This window comes from Panicum virgatum, chromosome 1K (genome assembly GCF_016808335.1).
Source record: "Panicum virgatum strain AP13 chromosome 1K, P.virgatum_v5, whole genome shotgun sequence".
In the NCBI taxonomy this organism is placed as follows: Eukaryota; Viridiplantae; Streptophyta; class Magnoliopsida; order Poales; family Poaceae; genus Panicum; species Panicum virgatum.
The window spans coordinates 33,478,249-33,501,643 of NC_053136.1; the positions used below are offsets into that span (position 1 = coordinate 33,478,249).

Sequence of the window (23,395 nt, forward strand, 5' to 3'; positions counted from 1 at the left end):
CTTCGTGGAAACAAGTAAATCTGTGTAGGTTGGTAGCACCCGATGCCATTTCTATGAATTTTGCCAGACGTGAATACATTTGTATTTCTTTGCATGTATTTATTAATAAATTATTATGCATACACGATAGTTGACACTATTACAAAGCCATCAAAATCATGTCATGTTGGTTCGTAAATTATGTAGGATGTAACATTATTTATTATACGTAGCTGTTACATATCGTAACGAGATCGCAAAAATAAGATCGGCTCAATAAGCTCGAGCTGTAAATATTCTTACCAAATACATTCTAAACCGAGCGAAGGCGTTGAAAAAAAATAGAATAAATCTGGACATTTCCCTTAGCTCAGTTGGTCTTTGCCAATAAGGCAATAAGGCGAATTTCTATTCCTCTAGATCCTGTACACTCCAAATCAAAGAAATACCACTCAAATCTACTCACATTATTCAATTCGATTTCGCACCTTTCACCAGGAATTGAGAAAAATATCATCACGGAAAAACATAAGAAGCAAAGTCAACACGAGGACTCTCGGCCGGTAGCACTGGCAGTAAGTGGGAGATCGATCGATCGGTCACCACCGGCTATAAAGAGAGAGACTCCACCGGTAGCCATCGCTGACGCCGCCCGCCCCCGCCCGGATCTCGCTGCTGCCTCCCTCTCGCCCCAGCTCGCCGTCGCCGTCGCCGTCACCAGCCGCAACCGCCACCGCCACCGCCATGGGCACGGCCAACGGCGAGCAGCCGGCGGCGGGCGCGTCCTCCGACAAGCTCCGCCACGTGGAGTCCATGTCGCAGCTGCCCTCCGGCGCCGGCAAGATCTCCGGGATCAACGCCGTTGTGCTTGGCGAGTCGCTCGCCGCCGAGGAGAACGACCTCATCTTCCCCAGCCCCGAGTTCTCCGCCAACGCACTCGTCTCCTCCCCGAAACAGGTTGGTAGGGACCGAGACTCGGTGCTCGTCAGCTGCGCGCGTGCGCTTCTTGATTCTTGTTGCTGAAGCCAAAAATCAAGTCCTTTATCCAATCAATGGCTTGCTCTAGACTGAGGCGTTTGCTTTAGCACTTAGGTGCTTTTCGTTTTGGGCGTCGTACAACCTTGAAAGCACGAGTGATTAGTCATGATCAGGCTTGTGGGTAAAGTCCGACAGGGACATAAATAGTACATCCAAATTGGGAACTACTATGATTTTTATCTTTGCCTGTGCTTATTTTTCATTTCGTTTTTGATAATTGTGGTGTGGTGTGTGGTGAAGTTTTGATCTTGTTGTGATTTCCATGATCGGCATCAGTACCAGGAGATGTATGAGAGGTCCATCAAGGACCCGTCCGGGTTCTGGTCCGAGATCGCCGAGACCTTTTACTGGAAGGAGAAGTGGAACCCCAGTGAGGTGTGCTCGGAGAACCTTGATGTCACCAAGGGACCTGTCCAGATCAGCGTAAGTGCTATTTGATGGGTGTTATAGGTAAATTTAGCATCCTTTATAGTGGAATGGGCACAGTGGTTCTGAATCATCTTATGATTCTTGGTCCTGTGCAGTGGTTCAAGGGAGGGAAAACCAATATATGTTACAATGCTGTTGACCGCAACATCGAGTCTGGTAATGGGGACAAGATTGCAATGTACTGGGAGGGTAATGAGCCCGGTCAGGATGCGAAGCTCACATATTCTGAGCTCCTGGAGAAGGTTTGCCAGGTAAATGCATGCTCATGTCTGAAAAAATTGCCAGAAGAAAAACTGTGAATGACAAATGCAGTAGCACACATGTCAACACGTGTGCTTAGAGGTTGAAGGAAGATAACCAAACCTGAGGCATCTTTTGTTGTACTTTGGTAGCTTTCAAATTACTTGAAGAGCGTTGGCGTTGGCAAGGGTGATGCTGTGATTATCTACTTACCAATGTTGCTGGAGCTGCCCATTGCCATGCTTGCTTGTGCCCGCATTGGTGCTGTTCACTCGGTAAAGGCTAGAACTACAAGCTGTAAAGACTATCTTGCCAATCCTAGTTTTTTATTTTCTATGTTGTGATGCATCATGCTTGTTCAGGTTGTTTTTGCTGGCTTCTCAGCGGATTCACTAGCCCAAAGGATTGTTGATTGCAAGCCTAAGCTTGTCATCACTTGCAATGCTGTGAAGCGTGGTGCCAAGCCCATCCTTCTCAAAGATATAGTGGATGCAGCTTTGGTTGAAAGTGAGAAGAATGGAGTCTCTGTAGGTATGCACTGGGATCTGGTCTTAGTACACGTGTTGATAATTTTGAACTGTTATCAGGTGGCACTATTTTGTACTCGCTATTTTCTTTCCCATGGGTCATTAATGTTTTCTTGCGACATCATGCCAAAAACAAACCTCATACGAAGATAGATACATAGGGCTAAGGGTTAATTTTCATTAGGGTTCTCAATATATAAAAAAGCTTTTTCATAGTTCATTTATGGGAAGTCAAGCAAACGAAGACCGAAAGTGTAATGAACAACCACCACAGATGGTAATAATAACTGATTAAGCCTTGTTTCGGAAGTCATTCTAATTAAACATTGATGAGGCAATCAATGGTGACTAATTTTTGTGAAGATGCAAATTGGGTCTTGTATATCACAGATCACAAACATACTGGATTTAACACAACAAAGGAAAGCAGTATGACCCTGTTTGGAACGTCTGATCTTGTTTGTCCAAATGAAAAAAAAAAACACCGAGGGACATGCATTTTGGATATAGAAAGCAAGGGATGCCCTAGCCAAAGTCACCTCAAAATAAGGTAGTTTTCAGTTGGCCGATGCTGACTGTCAGATGATACTCGGACGATTCAAACATTGTCTTCCAGCTTCCGTGCCTCTTCCTGTCTCACGATCTTCTCTTTATTTATCCCTGCATGCAGCGTCGGACCATCAACAAGCTCCCCCCATGCTCATCTTCTTCATCTTCAGTAGCTATCCCTCTGCCTGATCTTGGGGTGGTTGCCATGACTCCACTCCCCTGCACCACCCAACTGGTGGTTCTCCGCCACACATGGAAAGCAACGTCCCCGCCATCTCAACCACTGTGCCATCCATCTGCCAAGGGAAACTCTAACACCAAGAACACACCCGAAGCCAAAAACTCTCTTCCAAATCCCGAATCTCGCCAGAATTACTTAATGGATATCGTCGCTGATTTCAGGTGAAATTTCAGTCACCTGCAATATAGTAGGTGCCAGAAAACAACCCAGTACTCTTAGGGTTACTGTAGGATATAGATGCTTCCAGACTAAAATCTTATTTGATTAGTATATAGTAAAATAAGGATAAATGAAATTCAAAGTACTCGTTCTAATCACATCTGATTTCCACAAAACTCAAAATAATAAGAGTAACATCAGATAAATGAAGGTTAACTTTAGGCAATACCCTACCCTAACCAAATGTAAATGAAAAAGACATTTATACTAAAACCAGCGCAAACATTTTATTTTGACAGAACTGAGATTCAAACAAGCACTCACCTTTTGAACTAGTATAAACTGTCGCACTTGAATGATATTTATCCATTAATGCAATGATCTGCTTTGACTGGAGTGTACTATGTTGCTGCATTTGGCTCATAGTGTATTCAACCTCAAGTATATTCTTCAAATCTTGATAGCCAAAGCAACTTGTCCTTTTGGAATTTGGTTTATTCAATGAATACATGTGAGAACCAATGAATACAGCCTGATTTGTAGTGTACTGATGTGGGCTTTCATTGTGCTGACTACTAGGTCTCTGTTTGACATATGAAAATCAGTCGGCCATGAAGAGGGAAGACACAAAATGGCAAGCAGAAAGGGATGTTTGGTGGCAGGTGTGTGTTTCTCTCCTAAATGGAAACTTATTATATACTTTACTCATCCTATATTTCAAGGCATGTGCATAGCTCCTTTTCTGTTTCTCTAGGGTGGGTTGCAGACCCTTCATATCTGTAACACTCTGGGGATCTTTTCCCATTTTTCTTCTTAATATATTGATGTGCAGTTCTCCTGCGTGTTTGAGAAAAAAAAAGACATGTGCATAGCTACTGAGGATAACATTGCTTTTTTTATATAAATTTTTGCGCAATATCTTTCAGGATGTTGTGACAAAATTTTCAACCAAGTGTGATGTGGAATGGGTGGATGCAGAGGATCCGTTGTTCCTTTTGTACACAAGTGGCAGCACAGGGAAGCCAAAGGTACTTCTAACTGAGCTGGATTTAGCTGTTATTGCATTAGCCAAAATATTAATCTCTTAGCTTATGTAGGGTGTGTTGCATACTTCTGGGGGCTACATGCTGTACACTGCAACAACCTTTAAGTATGCATTTGATTATAAGCCGACAGACATATACTGGTAAGTGGTGGCACATAAACTTTTATGTTTTTTTAGTTGTCTACCGTCATTTCTGTGTTGGCAATTATTCATAGAAGCTGCTATTTCCTTATAAATCCCACTATTTTGTTTGAACCAGGTGCACTGCAGATTGTGGCTGGATTACTGGACATAGTTATGTAACATATGGTCCTCTCCTGAATGGCGCTACAGTTCTCATATTTGAAGGGGTATGTTTCTACTTTTTTGTCAGTATGTAAATTAAATTGTGGTATTTGATGACAACAACAAATTCCCTAGTTTGATGGTTTTCTTCTGATTTCCTTTGTTAAACTTGTCTCCTTGTCTGAGAAATTATAGAAGTTCAATCTTCACTGCACCAAAAATCTAGTCTTACTATTTGAACAATGTTTGGCTACTGCGTTATGTTTGATGTATTCATTGGATGCTTTCTACTTCTTAAATTTCAATATGCTAGTAAGTTGGGTTTTTGTTTTTAATTTCCTTATTCCTGAAGTATTCTTTTGAATCATTCATGTAGACTCCAAACTACCCCGATTCCGGTCGATGCTGGGACATTGTGGACAAGTACAATGTGTCAATATTTTATACTGCCCCAACTCTTGTTCGTTCACTCATGCGTGATGGCACTGAGGTATGCATAGCTCCTTTTCCTAATTCATAATTTAGTTTCGTAACATTACACGGTTATCTGAACGAGGCATCATGTGATGATGGGTATCAAATTATCCCCCAGTACTTATCAACCTGATTGTCTTAAAATGATTGCCAGGCAGCAATTGCTGTTTAATTTGTTCTGTTCTGTTTGCTACGTGTCATTCTTTCCATACTAGCTAGTAACACTGAATACAGATAAAACTGTTTTTGGAAGTGCATGATGGAGCTTGTATGCATTGTTACTGCTACATGTCTATTCCACAGCTCATCGGACCTAATGTAACTCTCCAAATGATCTATCAGTACCTACTTTATTTGCTGAGAAGCTCTTATGACTAATCCACTGGGAGGGGATATCTGACTGTTGCTACTTTTCAAATGCTAATAAACAAACTTTTCTAATGCAAGGCAGAAAATTCTTATGAGATGACATTGTAATACTTTTAGATAATGTAATACTCTGTATTTGTATGCTGGCTTTGAGTACGCCTTCTCTAATTTTCTGCTATGCTTTTGAAGTATGTTACATGTTACTCTCGAAAATCTCTCCGAGTCCTGGGAAGTGTTGGTGAGCCAATCAATCCTAGTGCATGGAGGTGTGTGGACCTTTTCTGAACTGTTAACAATTTGAGCTGAAAAAAACTATAAAAGGTCATATCTCTGTTTACTTCATTTCAGATGGTTCTACAACATTGTGGGGGACTCTCGGTGCCCCATATCAGACACTTGGTGGCAAACTGAAACTGGTGGTTTCATGGTAAGATCTTTCCAGTTTACACCTCTTGTGAAATTTGAAATTTGGAATTCTCTTTGTGCGTGCACAAAATGATTGTGGTTGTCATTGCTTTAATTTGGACTGCTGGGCGTGTTTTCTTTAGATCACCCCTTTGCCTGGCGCGTGGCCTCAGAAACCGGGTTCTGCAACCTTTCCTTTCTTTGGTGTTCAGGTAAACCCAATTTATCTGTGAGATGTAAAGGTATATGATCCCTTTTATTTTTCTTTTATAATTCTAAACTGTTCCTTGTTTAATTTACAGCCGGTCATTGTTGATGAGAAAGGGCAAGAGATTGAAGGGGAATGCAGTGGATATCTTTGCATAAAGAAATCATGGCCCGGGGCTTTCCGGACTCTCTATGGAGATCATGAGAGATATGAGACCACATACTTCAAACCTTTCGCTGGGTACTATTTCACTGGTGATGGTTGCAGCAGGTAAGTTACCTCTCCCCTAATATTATACGGGATCAAAGTTTATTGAAAGCATTTTTACTTTTCCAAATAGTTTAGCTAATAGTCTTTTATTTCCAGGGACAAAGACGGCTACCACTGGCTGACCGGTAGAGTAGATGATGTTATCAATGTCAGGTAGGCTTGTTTGGTTCTTGTCATTACTCATTAGAATTTAGTACATGTATGGCATCGCCGACTTTCAAGTGATAACTATCTTACCCTTCGTGTGAATATGTAGTGGACACCGAATTGGCACAGCTGAGGTTGAGTCGGCTTTGGTGTCACATCCACAATGTGCAGAGGCTGCTGTTGTTGGTGTTGAGCATGAGGTATAGGCTGCAACTATATTTCTCTACTTTTGCATCCTCTCATTGTCTCTGGTATCCTGCTGTATGAGACTCTTAATTAATAAATTACCTTCTTCAGGTCAAAGGTCAAGGAATTTATGCATTTGTAACTTTGGTGGATGGTGTTCCGTATAGTGCGGAACTACGAAAAAGCCTCATAATGACCGTGCGCAACCAGGTATTTGATTTATTTTTGGATGTTATGACTGAAGAGGTCCACATTTTGTGTAGACAAATGGGCTGTACCTAATAGCAGATTATTCTTTTCTTGGTAGTTGGTTGGAATATGATGATGCTCTTAGATTTTGCATAATTGTTGCATCCTAAAGCAGAGTTAAAACTATGAATTTTCTGGCAGTGCCTGGAAATTTGTCAGGTCGAAGTCGAGACTAAAATGTTGTCACAATGCTTGCATGAACCATGGAGGTAGCCACATATAAGGCCAGTCCTATAAAGTAGTCAAGAATATTTAATGGAAACGCTTTGCATGGTTCAGGCAAATATTGTGAACTCTGTGTTAACTATATAAATGAAAGACAGCAAAGAAAACATGTTCAGACAAAAGATGTAGGAATCAGTTAATCTTGGACCTGTTTGGGCATACCATACCATTTCTCATATTGGCTCCTGCAATTAGGGATTCCAGCGGATCAGTCAATGCCTAGTTGGGTTAACCATTCTAGTTCATTTGGTCTCTGAATCCAAGGAAAAGTATTGACCTAGCAATTAGGTTTGAAGTCAGATTTGAGTGTTAATCAGTAAGCTTAATCTTCACATGGATTGGCATGCCTTCTGTTTTGTGGTAGATTGGGGCATTCGCAGCCCCTGACAAGATTCATTGGGCGCCCGGACTCCCTAAAACTCGGAGTGGCAAGATCATGCGAAGGATTTTGAGAAAAATTGCTGCACGGCAGCTGGACGAACTTGGGGACACAAGCACCCTAGCTGATCCTGGTGTCGTTGAGCAGCTAATTGCGCTCAGTGATTGCTAGGTTGTAGTGAATTGGGTGGTGGATGCATCCTTTGTATACATGTTCCATTTCTCTTTCTGTATGATTGTGCATTTCAGTGTTGAGAACTAAAGTGTGATGTGATCATATGTTGTTCTGATGTTGTATCGCATATCGAGATAGGTCCATCAAAATGTATCATTGATTAACATAATAAAATATGAATAAATCGTTAAATTTTAGTTTGGCTTCTTTAGTAAAAATTGTATCCTTGTTTTGGGGATTTGATTTGATTCAAAAAAATTTCTCAAACACGCAGTGGAGCTGCGTATCATTATATCAAGAAATCAAGAAGAAGAAAAAGGGGTAAGAACCCTTAAAGCACCCACACACACCCCACTAAGTCAACAAACTTTGATAAAGTACTTACTTCTTTGACTTCCTTTTGCATTATTAGCGATGTTCAGGTTTTATGATTTCTGAAAAAAAAAGGGGAACACTTGAATCTTTGGTGAAAGTTTTAACCACGTTTTGGAGTTCAGGGAGAGATTTTGTTCCAGCACAAGCTTATTTTAGGAACTTATAACTTCATTAAACCTTCTATGCCTGTCTCAAATTTGAGACAATCAATTTTTTTTCTGATACTTTCTGAAACAGAATTGGTTTCATACAAGACAAAGGCATGCTTCTAGAATGAAGCACAACTACTTTAATAAATGAACTTGGATTAATTTGTACAGTAACAATAACAGTTGAGGTTTCCCTTGAGAACTTGTGCCATATTTCATCCAGAGGTTTCCCTTGAGAACTTGTCGGTATCTGTGCCATATTTCATCGAGATCCCAGGGGGTGTTTAGAAACAGGGACTTCAAAAAAGTCCTAGGGACTTTTTAGTATTTAGAAGTATTAAATAAATATTAATTATAAAACTAACTGCAGAACCCTGGGGCTAAACTGCGAGACGAATCTAATGAGGTATCTTAATCTATGATTAGCGAATGGTTACTGTAGCATCGCTGTAGCAAATTATGAATTAATTAGGCTCATTAGATTCGTCTCGCGAAAAAGCACTCAGCTGTCAAAAAACATTTATAAACAGATTTTATTTAATACTATAAAATAATAAGATTCCTTTTGATGTGATAGGGACTTCTGAAAAAAGTTCTGGAGCCAAACAAGGCCCCAGTCTGTAGTCAATTTCATAATCAAATTATCAAAGTGCTCAGGAGTGCTGATGGACTAGGCAGAGTCATGAGCTAAACGGCATCATTTTCTGACCGCACGCCAGACCTCCGCCTGGCCACCTACTTCTGCATCCGCGGTCGAATTGAGGAGATAAGGAAGTCTATGTTTTTCAAGAAAGGAAAAAAAATCTAAATTACTCTCCTAAATTATAGCCAAAATCTACATGACCTCTGAACTATAACTTGATTTAATCTGCCCCCTAAATTATAATCAAGTTCCGGTGGCTGCCTGCTTCTGTTACTGCTACATACAATAGAGACAGTGTGAGAACAACAACGTTCTCTGTTCACCGTTTTCTCCTCAAGTCTAGCCTAGTTCAGAAAAGGCTATCCTCCGGTTCGTGTTCACGCGTATCATGCTCATGCGGCATCGCTGCTCTTGGTTTCGTCAAGGGAGAAAGAGAAAGGCATTCAATTCAGCGCGTCTAGGGGTGGTAATGGGTCATGGCCCTAGTGGTCTCTTCACAGCCCAATAAAATTATTAAATTATTTAGTTCAAAATTGTATAAGATTAAAACCCGACCCTTAGATTTTTCTAGTTTAAAATCTTGAACCCTTTACCACCCCAGAGCGCGTCTATCCATCACTTTCAGCGATTTTCGCCATCCTCATTGCAGAAGCATGTCTCCCCACTTTCCCTCGCCTTCCCGGCTCCGACGCCTCCGCTGCCGCCCTCCACCGCCACCAACGCTAACCATGCACGCCGTCGCGCTACCCGTCCACGACCGCCATCTTCTCCCTCGCCCTCGCCCCCACTGCCGCCTATAGCCCACAGGATGTCGGGCCGCGCCGCCTCGCCCTCCGCCGACCATGGAAGCCCCGGCAATCTCGGAACCGTTAAGGCGCCACCTACCCCCCTCCCCAGCTCACCGAATGCCCCCCATCGACTCGAGGTAGAAGATGAACAGAAGCTGTTGCGACGTGCGTGCGATAGATAAATTTGACGGTCAGTTTGTCTAATAGGAGGCCCAAAGAGGGCTATTCCTATGTGCAACTGGGATTAGCTCCAGAAGCGGCTTCCTCTACCTCCATCTTCTTTCTTCTCTCTCCCACCCCGCCTTCATGTCAGTTGACTCGTTAGACTACCAAACTGAGTAGGTATAGAGTCGAGCGAGCTAACCAGCTACCAACTTTATAGACAACGGTGTAGGGATTGGCAAACCAAATCCTCCATCTCGTTCGAGAATCAAGACGACTAGACGAGGATCAGATCGGAGGGACCAAGGGCACTGGTGGTTACGCCGTGATGCTGCTGGCCCACCGGTCAGCCTCAGTGCCCAAGTGCCTCACGGCCTCGACGTTAGGGACTCGACGTGGACGGGATCCGCACCCACCGGACGGCGTGGTCAGACTTTTCTTCCGCCTCTAGTAGTTGGCTTTGTCGTGTAGCCTTTGAACGAACGGCCAGGGCTTGGGCCTGGGCCGGCCCACCCCCGCCTCCGGTCCGGCCCCCCACCACGCCGAGCCGGCCGGCCGGCTATTTAAACCGCACCGGGTCAGGTCTCCCCTTCCCAGATCCACCCATCCTTCCGGAGGCGAGCAGAAAAATCTCCCCAACCAAAAAAATCCCCAAAACCCTAGGCCTCGGATCTCCCGATCTGCGATGGCGAACCCCCGCGTGTTCTTCGACATGACCGTCGGCGGCGCCCCGGCCGGCCGCATCGTCATGGAGCTCTACGCCAACGAGGTCCCCCGCACCGCCGAGAACTTCCGCGCCCTCTGCACGGGCGAGAAGGGCGTGGGCAAGAGGGGCAAGCCGCTCCACTACAAGGGCTCCACCTTCCACCGCGTCATCCCCGACTTCATGTGCCAGGGCGGCGACTTCACCAACGGCAACGGCACCGGCGGCGAGTCCATCTACGGCGAGAAGTTCGCCGACGAGAAGTTCGTCCGCAAGCACACGGGCCCTGGGGTGCTCTCCATGGCGAACGCCGGGCCCAACACCAACGGCTCCCAGTTCTTCATCTGCACCGTGCCCACCCCGTGGCTCGACGGCAAGCACGTCGTCTTCGGCCAGGTCGTCGAGGGCCTGGACGTCGTCAAGGCCATCGAGAAGGTGGGCTCCCGCAGCGGCGCCACCGCCAAGGTGGTCCAGATCGCAGACTGCGGGCAGCTCGCCTAGATCCCCGGTCGGATCTGTCTGCCCGGCCTGCCGCCCTCCGTCGTCGTCGGTTCCGCCTTCGTCCGTCCCTTCCATTCGCTCTATTACCTCTGAATAAGACGATGGTGATCTGAGAGGTGGTCTGAGTTGAGTCGCGTCGTGTCGTGTCGTGTCGAATCGTTTATCGTGGTTTAATTAGGGGTTTGGGTGCTGGATCTGCGAATCAGCATGTGGTGGATGGTGTCTCTGCCTAATCCGTGTTTCTGCTGTTATGGTATGGTCTCCGAGGATGAGAACTGGAACTTCCCTTTAGTGTTTCGGAATTGTTCTACTTGTGTGATGCGCCTTTGTGAAATTTTAATTTATTTTGATCACCCCTTTGCCTGGCGATGGCCTCCGAAATCAGGTTCTGCAACCTTCCCCCACTTTGGGTGTTCACTTTAATCGAACTTATGTGTGAAATGTGAAGATATATGATGTTCAGTTTAATCTAACTTGTTTTGAGGGATATATGAATGAATCGTAGAAGGAGCCAGATGGTCTGCTGTTCCTGTGAAGTAGTCCCCAATCTTTAGATGGCACACTTCAGTTTTGAGGGATCAAGCAAATGGTGGGAACTTTCAGTGTTGACTAAACCTGAAAGACAGCGAAGAAAACACGGGCTGACAAAAATTGTAGGAATCAATTATTCTTGAAACCATTTCTCATATCGGCTCTTGCGAGGTGAAAGGTGGTCTCAACCAAGTAAAAGGATGAACTAGCAATTTGGCGAAGGTGGGTTTTAGCCTTTTAGGTTGACCCAAATTAAAATGAAACTTGCTTCTATAATGCTGATTGTACCACTAGCTCCATGTGCTTTTGCATCTTTTATTATGCCTTTTTTTAAATCAGATTGGGCTATTTGCAGCTCCAGACAAATCGCACCTGGACTTCCTAAAATCCTCAGCGGCAAACGGCAAAGATCATGCAAAGAATTTTGTGTATAATTGCAGCACAGCAGCTGGATGAATTTGGGGGCATAAGCAGTTAAGCACCCATGCTGATCCTGGCGTAATTGGCCAGCTAGTTGCGCTCAGTGATTGCTATGTTTAATAGAATTGGATGGTAGATGCATTGTCACCTTTATATGCATGTTCCGTTATCTTTCTATATGATCAGTAGAATGTACATTCAGTGTCGAGAACCATAAGTGAGATGTTATGATGTGTTGTTTTTTGGCCTTTGGGGTTCTTCTTTTGTGGACTTTTGTATCACACATCAGGATAGGTAAGGAGAACTTATTGATTGACAGTTGAGACAACAGCATTATCAATAATTTGTTTAATATTCATCGGTTTCATTTGGAAGAACTGGATTTTGGGATTAGATTTGGTATAACAGCATTATCAATAATTTGTTTAATATTGCATCGTTAGTGATATTCAGGCGTTACGGCTTTCGGCCAAGAAATGGAAATTTTGATGTGAATTTTGACCATTTTCAAAGTTACGTGTAGAAGTATTTTATTCCAGAATTAAGCTTATTTTAGAATCTTATAAGTTCGTTAAACCTGCTATTCCTACTGCAAAGTCAAGGGAATGGCTTTCTTCTGACAGTTATTTACTGTAGTTGGTTTCAGACGAAAGCAAGCACATCTGCACGTGCTTCCAAGATGAAGCACAACAAACAACATCGAAACTGAATCTTAGACTACAGCTTCCAACAACAAAGGTCCAAGTTTTCCTTCAGAACTCGTCGGCATCTAAAGTATACTTCATCTGAATCCCAGTGTAGGTTATCAGTTATCATATACAAGAACTGCTCCGCCATATACAAAGAGCTCAGGGATATGGGGGCAACAGCCAGCCTGGCAGTGCTGATGGAATAGGCACTAGGCAGCTCATGACTGATGAGCTGATGACCATCGTGTTACATCTGTATTCTCTCACTGTCATTTAGGCCTAATATCTACATACCAATGTATGTGGCCCTAGCACGTTTGAGACCAACGTGTAAGGTGTACTTCACGCCCCAACACCGATGAACTTCAGCTATTTTTCCAAGAGAGAGAAAAAAAGGTTCAGTACTGGATGCAACAAAGCACATTAACTTCACAAGGAAAAATAAGTTCAGTTCTAGATGCAACGAAGCACACAAATCTGTAGCTAAGACTAAGAGAAAATGCAATGCTAATAATGTGAGACTTACAAGGCTGTTGTTGGGGTCCCTCCAGTAGAATCCACGGATGAACATGGGCAGGATGTTGCATGCCACCAACACATATATCATCAGGGCATGCTTCCCCATCCACTCCATCGCAATGGTTGGTTTTCTAAACCCGTACACGTCCACCTGAAAGATTCAAGATAGTTACCATGAGATTCAGAGATGGTGGATGGTGCTTTCATATATATTGTTTGTGTTCTTGGGTTCAAGGGACTGACAAGAGTGTAAATTCCAGCAAAAAGGAGCCCCGCAGCACCAGCAGTAGCCAAAGTATAGCTTATTGTGTATAGCGGTTTATTCATTCGCATTCCTGGAAGAAATCATGAAAGTTGTTTTGGGTTCATCTCAACTATGAAGTTCTCACTTCTCAGGAATAAGAATTGATCAGTGTTTAGTGAACACTTACCAACAAAATCCATTAAGAAGGCTACCGCTAACATGCTGAAGGAAGGGATCAGCCAATTGGTGATTCTTCCCCAGTGTTTCTGCAGGTCAATTTATCCCAGAGGAAAAGAATGAGAATACTTCTCACAGCACCAGAATAAACTATTAATATGATATCATAGCCAAAATTAATACCTCAAAATGGATAATTATATGCCCAAATTGCAGACCAATCAAGCAAGTGACAATTGCCATGACAGAGCTGAATGGCAAAGAAAGAACAGTTAGAACTAATAGGCAATTGGAGGATCACTCATTGCATGACAAGCTTATGGGCAATGATGAGACTTAGTGAGACACTGACCTGAGGAGGCCTTCAGGATCAAATGGCGCCTGGCACCATGATGGAGCATCAGGTGGAAGCGGTCCATTCTCTGGATAATTTATACTGCATTCCTGCACGGAAGTCAAAAACGTTGACTGAACTTTGTGACAAGGGAGCAGAGAGAATTACTCAGATATTGCAGTGCATATCAAACCTTTGTACGCGCATAAACAGGCCGTCTGTAGAGATGATCGATCCCTAAAATTGTACGGTCAACCATTCCAACTGCATTGCAAGGTGGTCCAGTATCTCCTCTGACTCCACATTTCACCTGACGAATTAAAATGCAGCCTGGATATCAGCACTTAAGTGTTGTATGCTGAACCTATAGCATTACACAGATGATGTAGCAACACTGCACTCACAGAGAATAACTTCTCTCTGGAACCAGGACCTGAAATCTGATATTCCCAGTCTGGAACATATATTCCGTATAAAAGAACAGTATACGTGAAAGAGAGGACCAATCCTACAAATCTAGCAGCACAAAAACAAAACATATGTTAGGAATATGAGAAATTTAAACCTGCCATTTATCCTGAACAGAATATGCAGAAGAAAGGGAGGAATTTGGAAATGGTTTGCAAATGTTACTCAGAATTCAGCGTGGCTACTCATCATTTGTGAAGGTAAACAAATCCTATGAATGAGGATACTTTTGGTCTGAACTCACAATTGGTAGCGGTATCTTCTGAGCAAATCAAGTCCAGAATCTACATCATCATCCCTCTTGAGCCAGATCTCACATATTGCAGCCAGAAGGTAGGCTATCGCAATCCTCTGCAACAATAAATCCGTCATATAACGTTCAAATTGACTAGTCACCTTTTGCAATAGCCAACGCGTCAATATATTCTGAATGACATGTTTTGACAAAATGGTTGGTACCTGAAGTATGCCCATCAATCGTATTTTTGCCAGATCAACACCGAAAGTGAGACTGTGAACACCATGAAAAAATCCACCTGCAGAAAAGAAACAGCATTTGGAACAAATTTTGTTTTAATCCATGTTTTTTAACACTAGTTGTGAATAACCAAAATACCTTGGAGAAAAAGACCAAGGCAGAATAACTTGAGGGCTCTAAGTACCGCCTTCTTAGTTGCCTCCAATTTGTCTGGCACACGCTGCATGCACATAGTGGCATGATAAATCATTCAGCATTCTGATGAGTTAGCATTTACTCTGAAAGGAAAGCTAGTGCTTGCGATCTCAGTGTCCAATACCTTGTACGCTAGTGTTAGTGAGACTCCAACTATGAAAAGAAAGAAAGGCATGACGAAATCAGCTATTGTTACACCATCCCAAGGAGAGTGATTCAGTGCTGGAATGAAGCCTCCCGCATCATCAACAATGATCATAAGCTGCAAAAAAAAAGCAAAGCATTTACAAAATGTGTTTTTGGTAGCTAGAAAATATAGTACGGTTTAAATATATGACATTTAGAACAAGCTAATTAATTCATTCGAACATCATTATTTGAAAACAGGAGTAGCTTTTCTCAACATTTCATGGCGTTTTCCTGCCCTTATTTCCCTTACACAGCAACAAGATTCTAGTCTTTTCCCAAAAAAAAAGAGAATAGTACAGAATGTTGCATCTGTTCTTCCTTAAGAGAAATGATGAGAGCATGAGCACCATAACTCAGCAAGTCAATGGTTTCGTGTTTCTAGTGCTTAAAGGAATCCGAATGCTCATAATGGATTGGAAATATATGATAATAATCCCGCACTTCTCATAGCTAGGCCGTAGATTCATGCAGGCTAACAACAGATGGAGGACGTGTAAGTTACTTAACACCAACAGCAGCAGATCCGATGCCAAGCCTTGATTAGTGATCTATCTGTATTATATTAGTGCATTATCAGATCTCGTAAGCTGTAACCTGAGCAGCACTACTAACCATCATACTGACCCAACGCCATTCCAGTGGCAGCAGCCACACATCCAGTTGTGTTAGGAAGGCATTGGATTCTGAAGCCAACTAAGCCCCAGTTTCACTGCCTTTACCTCTACAAAATGGATGGACTAGTCCGCGCCAACATTAGCCGTTCCTGGATTCCCGTTCTGGAGCAAAGCCAATGGAACTAAAACCGATCCTGTTTAGTTCGTGAAAATATTTGGATTTTAACACTGTAGCATTTTCGTTGTTATTTGACAAATAATGTCCAATCATGAATTAATTGGGCTTAAAAGATTCATCTCATGCTAATCAGTTAGACTGTATAATTATTTATTTTTTTCAACTGTATTTAATGCTCCATGCATGTGTCTGAATATTCGATGTGATGGATACTATAGAAAAGTTTTTGGGAACTAAACAGGGCCAAAGAATTCTGAGGGTGTGTTTAGATCCCACCCCGTAAACGCAAAAAAGCCGTAAACGCATTAAAGTGAAAAGGAATCTTGCTAATTTGAAATACTAAATGAAGTCTATTTACAAAACTTTTTGCATGGTTGGGCTGTAAATCGCGAGACGCAATCTAATGAGCCTACTTAATCCATGATTTGCAACATTGATGCTACAGTAATCATCCGCTAATTATTGATTAATCATGAATTAATTAGCATCATTAGATTCGTCTCGCGATTTACAACCCATCTGTATAAAAAGTTTTGTAAATAGACTTCATTTAGTACTTCAAATTGGGAAGATTCCCACGCAAATTTTTTTTGCGTTTACACGCCACCTGATCTAAACACGGCCTGAGATCAAGATGCAACCGGCAGAAAAAATCAGTATGGTGGGCGGTGGCATTCGCATAAGAATTCCTTTGCTTTGGGCAAATAAGTCGCTAGTGTTTGTTTCGCTGGACGGATATTTGTGAGTGAACTTCTGTCACCTCGGCCAGCACAGATGGGTAGCAGCTGCGATGCTCCTCCATCACCATCAGTGCACCACGGCACGGCCAATCTGATCTTGACCTTTGGTCCTGCAGCAGCGAAGTTTTAGCGCGTGAAATTAATCTCGGTCCAGCGACGCCAGAGATGGACGGACGCATCGGATCAGCCGAGCCCAGCTGCCACATGGATGGGAAGGACATGTGTAAATGGAGCACAGGCCTGTGCTCTGTCCTTGGAACGGCCATCAATTTCCCTGCTCTGCTGCAGGGTCTCGATGCCTCCCCCACACGGCATGATCTGCCGCTCGCGATCATGTCCACGTCTTCTCTGCCCCTCCGTTTGCAGCACCAAGTTTTTACTGCGTGAGATCCGGGGTGCTACCGTGCTAGGGCGTTCTCTACTCTCATTTCTGATCATGAGATCTACACATACGAACAATGCGTCTTCTCCAAATGGACGCCGTATAATAGTCATCTCTCTTTTTTTTCTAAGAGGTGTACCTTGACACAAATTTAACTTAAATTCGGTGGATCTTGACTCCACTCGGGTGGGTGGGTACTGTCAATGCGGTGAGTCGTCAGGGGAGAAGATCACCTTGAGGTGGGGAGCGAGATGGCAGACGAGACGTGGATTGTGGGGTGGCTCTAGCTTTCGATCGTGTCAAGCTGCAGTTAGTGAGGTACGAGACCTAGGCTCCCTGGTGCTTGACACGGCGAAAAATAAAAGGATTAAAGGACACTAGTGCTCGAAAAGAAGCAGGCGGCCACCATAGCCAAAGGCGAAGGGGGTGGGTGATCTGATCTCGACGGCGTCACCTCTCTCAATAAGGTGGCAGTCTTTCTGTTAAAGCCTGCCGTGGTAAAGTCTTTGGCTACGCGTCGCTCGTGCGCGCGTACGCATGCACTTTGGCTTGGAGCCACAGGCTCGCAAAAGCTACGAGCGGTCGCTTTATCCACAGAAAAGTCTGCAACCAAACGAGAAGTATAGTAGATCTGCACAAGAAAGAAAGGGTATGTCTATCTTCCAAAAATGAAAGGATTCCGATTCACTAAAGCTAGCGAATTTTTACTAAAGTCTCGGATAGGACCGGAGAAAAAAAAATGACCGGAAGTAAAAACATGGTCATCCATGTCCGAGATTTTACTTACTAGCATTTTAATGCAAGTATTTTAGGAATATAGACGACGTTACTCTTTACGTCACGTATATGGTGACTTCGCCGAGCCAAGATTTGTATACTCCGTCTCTGTTAGATACTCATACTACATATATAAGTTTCAAGGAATGTTTAGTTCATGTGACTCCAAACTCCCTCTAGAATCAACCGGCAAGCTCGCGTGCATATCTTCTTGTAGCACCACGCGAGAACTCGCTGTCAGCCAGCCGCCTCACTCCTCTCGACATTTTAAGTGCACTTTCAATCTTCTTTTGTTCATATATTTGTACTACTTCTTCAAAATAAGATTCTATTTTAAAAAAATATAGTACAAATATTTAAACTAAAAAAATTGGAGATGCACGCTCACCAATTTGCACCCCTACAGACATACACCAATCTCATGAAGCGCTGCTTCCTTTCTTCTCCCTATCTAGGTTTTCATGATCTTCCAGCCCATATCTTTTTCCCTCGATCAGAATGCATCGCCAGAATAATTTGGTTGGCACGTCGTGACGCTCCAACAATGCGAAAGGGGCCAACGCGGGCTCGTGGAGTAACTAAAAAGACACGACGACGTACACCAACTAGACTAGTAGAGAGCCGGCCTTCCCCAGGTCGCAAACGATACTCCATATAGTGTATTGTACCGTGTGGTGCTTGCATTTGCATATGATCCCAAGTTCCCAACTCGAATCCACTTGTACGTGCACGCAACGCTCAACGCTGTGCGTCATACGGTGCATCTAGGAGTAGCTAGCTAGCACCCTGTCTGACACGACGAGGTCGGTGGATCGGTGCGTATGCATAGGCCAGCGCACACAAGTCCAAACAAAATAATTAAAGAAAGGCTTATCCGTGGAATCATCGATGTATTTAGTACATTTCCCTAGCTAAAAAAGCCTCTAATAAATAAAAGAAATAAGGTTACCCGTGGACTCATCGACGTGTTTAGTATAGGAGCACTTCCCTAAAGAATCATTTATTTTTAGGATACAAATATAGTACTCCTTCCGTTCCAAAATGTAAGTCGTTTCGATATTTTCAGATTTATATATTTTACTATGTATCTAAATATATGTTATATCTAGATGCTTAGCAAATACTATGAATCCAGAAAAATCAAAACGACCTACATTTTGGAACGGAAGGAAGGAGTATACAGTTAACGCAATTGGGCTAATAATAGCAGCCCTTTCCATGCTGGTACAGGGAAACAAAACACGTACTGTGTTGCTATGTGCTGTGCAGTGCAAGCCTTGCACTGGCTGCTCGACTAAAGTGGCAACACCTACAGGAGCAGATATTTTTTTCCCTCTGTTTTCTTTCTTCTTTCCTCTTCTTTTTCTGAATTCTTGTGTCCCCGGATGAAGTGAGCCCACTCATGGCCCGACCGCCTGGTGGTGGTTGCTCCGGGACAACCAGCGTGGAAGCATGATGCCATGATCTCTCGGTGGATACTACTAGTAGTAGTACATGTGCCGGCCGGGACACTTCTGATGCATTTACCTTGATGAATGTAGTAAGTTTTTTTTAAGTAAAACTTTTGATGATTGTGCTGGAATCTGCATATCTGATCGCCATGTGACACGTAGTACTGTGTTATTCAAAGTGAAGTGTTCGTCGCCACAGCCAGAAAACAGGCGTCCGTACGGGTGCCTGGAGCTGGCGAATAGCCAGCCATTGATACGGTTCCTGTGGCCATGATGATGGCTTGGTTCAAGCAGCAGCTCTGTTTCTGTGTGTTTGGCCCAATTGACCCTGATTCTCTCTCTCTCTGCTGGTTTCTTAATGGCGTGTATCTACAGACACATGACTAGACTAGGTGATGATCATTGATCAAGGCGCCCATAACTAATGAGTGAAACAAAAGGATTTTTCTTTCTTTCGCAAAAGTTCATGCACACTTGTACGCGAAAGCAAGCGAAAGATGGGGGGGAAGCAGACAAGGGAGAAAGCCAAGCACATCAACGCCGGGTGGGATCATGGGGCACGCGACAGGTGGTGGTTCTCCATCGCTGCTTGGTGTGGCTCTCCATCGCGACTAGGCACGATGGATGGGCTCGGTTCGGTTGGCGGATGCGAGCGAAAAGGAGGGCGCAGCGGCCGAAGGCTACGTTTGAAGTTCGAACCGAGAAGAAGGGAGAATCATCGATCCGTTGGAGGAATTCAGCACTCAGCAGGGGGTTCAGCCAGGATGTGTGCGTACCAGGACGGTGATCCCGCGGAAGACGTCGAGGGAGACAAGCCGCGGCGGCCGCGCGGCGGGCGACGGGGGCGCGGCCTTGCTGTTGGCGGCGCCGGCGCCGGACTCGAGATCGGGGCCCGGGGCAGCGCCCGCCGCGTCGTCGCTCCTGACGAGCTCGTACCCGCCCATGGCCGCCGCCGCCCTCCTCTGCCGGCAGCACAGCGCCGACGGTGCGCCGCCGCCGCGCAATGCCCCTCCTGCTCCTCCTCCTCCTCCTCCTGCTGCTGCTGCATTCCCATCCGCCGCCATCGCCGCCACCAGGACACACAAACTCAGATGCGCAGCGCAGAGAGATAGATAGAGATAGAGATACTAGAGAAGAGAACCGCCAAACCGATCGATAAAAGCGCCCCCCGCCTCCGCCTTACCTGGGCAGCAGTTGCGTCGCCCGCCCGCTCGCTCGCCGCCGCCCTCGGCGTTCTGGCCCGGGACTCTCTCCCGACCCGATCCGGGCCGCCTCCCTGCTGCTTTTCTTCTCTCTTCTTTTCAAGCGCAACAAACTTGCGTGGTCTCGTCTCCGCCCCTCCGCCGCGCCGCGCAGCGCCTGAAAAAACTCCTCACCAAGTCGGCTCCGCTCCCCGACGCCTTTCGCCTCCTCCCCAACCTGCCACCCCCTGATCGAGCTGGTGGCGGCGGTGCGAGTGGTGGATCGGCCACTGGCGTCGTGTGTGTGTGTGTGTGGTGGGGGTGGGGGGCATGCACCGGCCTCTCTTTGTTTTTTGCTGCCTGCTCGCTCCTCTCGGGGCCTGGCACTTGGGTGACACGGGTGATGGGTGGATGGCCTCTGGGATTATTTATAGCGGCGGGGCACACAGCTCGCGCGCGCGCGACGTGCCCCGGCCGCCATCACTCGCCGCCGTTCGCCAATCGGGGCGGCCACGTTCGCCGTCCGGCCGGCCGGCCTTTTCCCGTTCCGTGATGCTCCTCCTCGTCGGGATCGCCGCGCTGGTCCTCTGGACGGGGTTGCGCTGGACTAGCCGTGCGCCGCGCTGTGGCGCCGACGGTTTGACGGGTGTTGGTGCGTCACCAAGAGTTGGGACGGGCGGACGGCACGAGAGCCGGTGGCGGCCGGGAGTCGGACACTTGTGCGCCGCTGCCGATAAGCGATGTGGGGCGAATGAATCCGATGCGCCTTCCTTTTTTCCTCTGCGCTAAAGGGGGGGGGGGGGGGGGGGGGGGGGAGCGCGGCGCACCTTATCGTCGTCGGCGCCGTCGGCGGCGGCGTGGCCGCGGGAGGAGGGGCCAGAGCCCGGAGAGGGTGTGGCTCGCGTGCGTGCGCGACAGTTGGTGCGGGGTGTTGGTGACTTGGTCCCTCACGGAAAGAGCGTCGGCGACGGCGTCCAAGATCGATGTGCGAGGAGCCAGGATCTATCTCTCTCCCGCTCCGATATTCGTTGGTTGATGCTCGCAGGGAGGATGCATGGTATGGTATCGTTCCAAGTATTCCCGGAGCTGAACGCCGCCGTTACGCCGCAGGCCGCCCACGTCGACGCTTTGCTTGGGGTGGGTGGCTGCTGGTTGTTGCTGTTGCTCTCTAAACTGCCCACTCGCTCCTACTCCTGTTAATGGGGCGGGGTTTGATGGGTTTTTTGGGTGGGTTTTAATACGGGTACTATTGGATGGGTGGAAACGGATGACACTATGAAATGGGTTGGGGCGGGTTGGGTTGACGACATAGACGGGTTGGGACGGGTTGGGGCGCTATGGTAGTAGATCGGCACGTAATTCGCATATCATCTTCCATCGTGACTTCGGGTTGGGGCGGGTTGGGGCATTGGGCCGACGGGGTGGGTCGGGGCGGGTGGTAGTTAGGGCTCTTGAAATATGGGTAGGGGCGGATTTGGGATGGGTTCAACTCCATTAGCAGGCATACTCGCTCCCTAGATTGCTTACTGTCAACTCCTTATTTCAGTCGGTTTTTCACCAAACCCCATGGTGCCACGTGTGCAAAGCAGAGCAGCAGCACTGTTAAAAAAAGACTGGTAAAGCTACGAGAAGTCATCAATCGTAAAAAGGTAAAAGAAGAATCAGAGTACCATTACTTCAAAAAAAAAAGAAGTCTGATTGCAGTAGTCAGACAGGTTTTCGCTTGATTTACTCGATCCGGTTTTTTTTTTTGATCATTTACTCGATCCGTTCTTCCGCCAGGTTTGTGCAAACAATGCCGGGGTTCGAAATATCCACGGAAGAGAGGTCGATGTCGGGGCATGCAGCGGCGACGTGATCGGCGAGGGCGATGATGAGGCAGGCCAGTAGGCCACGGCCCACGGGAGGATTTCGGAGACTAGCGAGCGCGCTTGCCTAAATAAATGACGCGTCGGCTAATTTTGAGATGGGCCTGATGGAAGTTGACGGGGGTATCGCTAATTTACTTGACTGTAAGTGAGGGGCTCCTTACGGTCGATCTCCTGACCGTTTGTTTTTTTTTTCATTTTTAGTAATTTTTTTGTCGTTTTACGATTTTGGAAAAAAATTCGTAAGAGAAATTTTGGAGAGAGAAATTTTTTTGACGAAAAATTTTGGAGACCAAAAAAATTCAAGAAAAAAAATTGGAGAGCAGAAAAAATTCAAGAATTTTTTTTTGTATCATTAAAAAAATATTCATCCGAAAAAATCAAAGGAATTCAAAAAAAATTGTTGAAAAATTTTTGCAAAAAAAAAACTGAATCTGGCGCGGCGGCGGGCGGCGGCGCCTCCTCCCCACCCCGCCGCCTCCCCTCCACGCCGCTGGCCCGGCGCCACGCCTCCCGTCCCTGCCGCCGCCACGCCACGCCACGCCACCCCTCACCTCCTTGCCGCCGGACCGCCGCGCCTCCCCTCCCCGCCGCCGGCCATGGAGCAGAGGGGCCCCGCCCGCCTCTCCTCCCCCGCTGCCGGCCATGGAGCAGAGAAAAAAGGGAGGGGGAGGAGGACGGCTGGCCATGGAGCAGAGGAAGGGAGGGAGAGAGAGGAAGGGGGAGGCAGAGGGAAGGGATGGGGAGGAGGACTGCCGGCCATGGAAGAGAGGAAAGGGATGGGGAGGAGGACGGACAGCCAGCGCGGGGCGGCTCGCCTGGATCCAGATCCAGAATGAGAAAGAGAAAAAATGGATAGAGGAAGGGAGCAGGTGGGGAGAGGGAATCACGTGGTGGGCCATGTCGACCGTAACTTTCCTTGCGCGCGGTCATCCGGAAACTCAGCATTGCGGTTGACGGGGGCGCTTTTTTCATTTTTATATTTAAAAAAAATAAATTTTCAAAGGGAAATTTTCAAAAATGGGTGTCTGTCGCCCCTTTAATGGGCGACAGGGTGCCTG

At 45.8% G+C, this 23,395-nt stretch overlaps 3 protein-coding genes across 5 annotated transcripts; 2 read left to right on the forward strand and 1 right to left on the reverse strand.

The window, feature by feature from the left end:
* Positions 1 to 481: 481 nt before the first annotated feature.
* Positions 482 to 7,785, forward strand: LOC120703305 (acetyl-coenzyme A synthetase, chloroplastic/glyoxysomal-like). The gene is made up of 18 exons (XM_039987324.1): positions 482 to 936; positions 1,294 to 1,440; positions 1,542 to 1,697; positions 1,839 to 1,961; positions 2,049 to 2,217; positions 3,742 to 3,824; positions 4,089 to 4,190; positions 4,260 to 4,348; positions 4,467 to 4,557; positions 4,869 to 4,982; positions 5,525 to 5,601; positions 5,684 to 5,762; positions 5,884 to 5,952; positions 6,043 to 6,218; positions 6,315 to 6,371; positions 6,475 to 6,565; positions 6,663 to 6,761; positions 7,390 to 7,785. The coding sequence occupies exons 1-18, from the start codon at positions 724 to 726 to the stop codon at positions 7,573 to 7,575; spliced, it is 2,121 nt and encodes a 706-aa protein (XP_039843258.1). The 5' UTR covers positions 482 to 723; the 3' UTR covers positions 7,576 to 7,785.
* A 2,396-nt stretch (positions 7,786 to 10,181) lies between these two features.
* LOC120703323 (peptidyl-prolyl cis-trans isomerase-like) lies at positions 10,182 to 11,252 on the forward strand. The gene has a single exon (XM_039987359.1). The coding sequence runs from the start codon at positions 10,381 to 10,383 to the stop codon at positions 10,897 to 10,899; it is 519 nt and encodes a 172-aa protein (XP_039843293.1). The 5' UTR covers positions 10,182 to 10,380; the 3' UTR covers positions 10,900 to 11,252.
* A 1,261-nt stretch (positions 11,253 to 12,513) lies between these two features.
* Positions 12,514 to 20,874, reverse strand: LOC120703314 (heparan-alpha-glucosaminide N-acetyltransferase-like). 3 transcript variants are annotated; one of them, XM_039987352.1, is made up of 14 exons: positions 20,469 to 20,874; positions 20,062 to 20,324; positions 15,079 to 15,216; positions 14,898 to 14,979; positions 14,741 to 14,817; positions 14,526 to 14,632; positions 14,218 to 14,329; positions 14,007 to 14,123; positions 13,832 to 13,923; positions 13,663 to 13,729; positions 13,490 to 13,568; positions 13,302 to 13,393; positions 13,066 to 13,209; positions 12,514 to 12,908 (listed from the first exon to the last, which is right to left on the reverse strand). In XM_039987352.1, the coding sequence occupies exons 2-14, from the start codon at positions 20,227 to 20,229 to the stop codon at positions 12,882 to 12,884; spliced, it is 1,302 nt and encodes a 433-aa protein (XP_039843286.1). In that variant the 5' UTR covers positions 20,230 to 20,324; positions 20,469 to 20,874; the 3' UTR covers positions 12,514 to 12,881. The 3 variants fall into 3 exon arrangements, with proteins under 3 accessions (XP_039843286.1, XP_039843275.1, XP_039843266.1); XM_039987341.1 differs by having other exon boundaries at positions 20,062 to 20,327; XM_039987332.1 differs by lacking the exons at positions 20,062 to 20,324; positions 20,469 to 20,874 and adding an exon at positions 16,696 to 16,758.
* Between the last annotated feature and the right edge of the window lie 2,521 nt (positions 20,875 to 23,395).